The following is a 2,939-nucleotide window of genomic DNA, read 5'->3' on the forward strand; positions in this document are numbered from 1 at the left end:
TGCTTCAGCCCCTGGCTCTTTCGAGCACTACACATCTGATGCAAACGTCAAAAGATTTAAGATTTATCAGAAATAAGTACAGTATCATAGCAAACAGACTGCATGAAAGTGCCAATGAAACCTTGTCTTGTCAAAAAACTAATAGCAGACTGATTGCATGTTGTTGGACTTGTTTTCCCATTTCATCATTGGACCCAATACAGTCATTTTTACCAGAAAAGTTAAAGCAAATGGATATGAAGAAATAGTTGGTTAACAAAGTTGCTGTTCTAGCCCTGTACCATCAGCATCTGTGGTAAATACACTTAAAAAAAAAAAAGAGAATTACCTCCGATTAGTATTATTAAAAAAGAATATGGTTTGAAGCTGATTAATAATTGTGACCCTTGTGTATTAAGAAGATATTAAACCATGACAACTTCTGTAGTGACAAGCTGTAGGACTGGTTTTAATAGTTCAAATAAAGAAGACATTAATACGCTTTGCGTGACATAGTGAGTCTGACAAAGTGGAAGTGCCGATTGTGCGCAAAGAAATAGGAGGGACAGTGTGTTTGTGTGCGCGTGTGTGTACGTGAGTGAAGACGAGGGGATTGGAGTGGGGGTTGATAAATCCACCCTACGGCTCTGATCACAGAGCAGCAGGAGCTGGACATGCCTAATGGAGATACAGAAAGTGCCCGCGCTTTGTTTTCCACAATTTCTCAACAGCTCCTGCAGAAAGCCGACACTTCATTGGTCGAAAGCCGTGCTGCTGAACATTGTGTTCTCCTGTATCTCTCTGCTCACTGCTGCTCTAAACCTTCTCGTCATCATTTCAGTCTCCCACTTCAGGCACAGATGATTTTTTTTATTGACAATAATGAAATGCAACTGATAAATATCTCTGTTTATAATTTTTACTTTCGTTTTGTTAGATAAATAAATATCTTTGTCTCAGTTATCACTGTTAAGTTGAATAGGCTTCTTCATGTCTTAATAATGAAACATTTTCACTAAGATGGTTTTAACATGATTGACAAAACATTTTCAGTGCAGCTGTCAGCAGTCTTATTTTCATCCTAATCTTACACTTCAGACACTTCAAACTGAAATTGCTTAGTGATGAGTGGAATCAATTTTGCATGTTCTTGGTGTATTTTAATCACAACTGAAATATTTTATTTGCCTCGATTGAATCATGCCTTATTAATAGGACTTTTTCACTGATGGAATTTTTACTGAAGACCTTTTGAAATGATGAATTACTTTTTTTTTTCTCTTTGTAGGAAACTTCACACACCAAGTAACATCGTCCTCCTCTCTCTGGCTGTCTCAGACTTTCTTGTGGGTCTTCTGTTGATGCCAGCAGAAATATTAAGAAGCACGACCTGCTGGGTACTTGGTGATCTTATGTGTTCTGTTTATTGGTATCTGATGGGCAACATTATCTGTGCTTCAATAGGGAACATAGTTCTAATATCAGTTGATCGTTATGTGGCTATTTGTGACCCCTTGCATTACCGCACCAGAATTACTGTGAAACGAACCAAACTCAGTGTGTGCTTATGTTGGTTTTATGCTATTTTCTACTGGAGTCTTTATATAAAGAATATCCTGATTGAACCGGGCAGGTATAATTCCTGCTACGGAGAGTGTATGTTTGTCAGCAGTGATATTGCAGGGATTATTGACCTTTTTGTAGCTTTTATTGTTCCACTTTCTGTCATCATAGTTCTTTATATGAGAGTATTTGTGGCGGCTGTGTCCCAAGCTCGTGCCATGCGCTCTCATGTTACATCTGTCACACTTCAGCATTCAAGCAATCAAGCAAAGAAATCTGAGCTGAAAGCAGCCAGGACTCTGGGGGTTCTTGTAGTTGTGTTTCTATTATGTTACTCTCCATTTTACTGCTATTATCTTGCTGAAGAAAATGTGGTCAATGATCCATCTGCATCTACTGTTATCATTATTTTTTACATTAACTCTTGTCTAAACCCTTTGATCTATGCCTTGTTTTACCCCTGGTTTAGAAATGCTGTTAAACTTATTGTCACTCTGCAGGTCTTCAAGCATAACTCCTGTGAGGCCAACATACTATAAAAGACTCTGAACTCTTCTCCAACTAATTTTTGTCATTATTTTCAGCTGTTAGATTTTTTTGGTTTGTAAGCACCATTTTATGTCAGTCATATATAGGGATGGGTACCGGTGTCCGGTGCCATGATGGCACCGGTTCTGACATAAACGGTAGTAACCAGACCGAAAAGCAGCGCACATTTCGGTGCTTTATTTCGGTGCTTTTTTTTCCTGAGCTGTGATACACTTTAGATTCTAGCCAATCATTTTACGTTTCCGAGGATAGTAGGCGGGGCCAGGTACGTACGTTCTTTTAGAGCAGAGCTACAGATTAAAAATGTCCAAGGCGAAGCGGTTAAAAGTCTGGCTGTACTTCATAGCAAAATATGCAAACTCAGCAGCCTGCAACAAGTGCTTTAAGCTGATACTGTGATACTGTCAAAGGAGGTAACACCTGAAATCCGATGAAACACCTGGCGACGCATAGCGTTTTTTTTAAAAGCCGAGAAATGCGCCGTATTTGATAGCTTGCTGCGAGACCTCACACCGAGCACATCTACTGCGGGTGGGTTGCCTGTTATGCAACATCCCCCAAAAACAAGAAGAGGAGAGTCCTGGCACCTAGCCCTGCCAGTGTAGCAGAAATGATGACGGATGATGATGGCAGCAGCAGCCGTTCTTCTCTGCGTGAGTAGGCTAACCACGTTATTACATTAATGCATGTAAGGTGAACTAGCAAACATCATCATAGCTACATGCGGCTGTCTTCTTGTTTGATGGCAGATACTCTCTTCACCCTGGCTAAAAAGGCTAAAATGACCAAAGAAAAAGTGGAAAACAGTTAAACATGAGAGGTTTAGGACAAAGTTTGTGTTTTTTCCA

General features: G+C 39.8%; 1 protein-coding gene across 1 annotated transcript; it reads left to right on the plus strand.

Moving 5' to 3' along the window:
• Positions 1 to 660: 660 nt before the first annotated feature.
• LOC146690377 (trace amine-associated receptor 13c-like) lies at positions 661 to 2,081 on the plus strand. The gene is made up of 2 exons (XM_085434941.1): positions 661 to 833; positions 1,268 to 2,081. The coding sequence occupies exons 1-2, from the start codon at positions 661 to 663 to the stop codon at positions 2,079 to 2,081; spliced, it is 987 nt and encodes a 328-aa protein (XP_085291067.1).
• Positions 2,082 to 2,939: the final 858 nt, after the last annotated feature.

This window comes from Copadichromis virginalis, linkage group LG16 (assembly GCF_057382275.1).
Source record: "Copadichromis virginalis isolate Kocher_CV1m ecotype Utaka linkage group LG16, C_Virginalis_male_GT1.1, whole genome shotgun sequence".
In the NCBI taxonomy this organism is placed as follows: Eukaryota; Metazoa; Chordata; class Actinopteri; order Cichliformes; family Cichlidae; genus Copadichromis; species Copadichromis virginalis.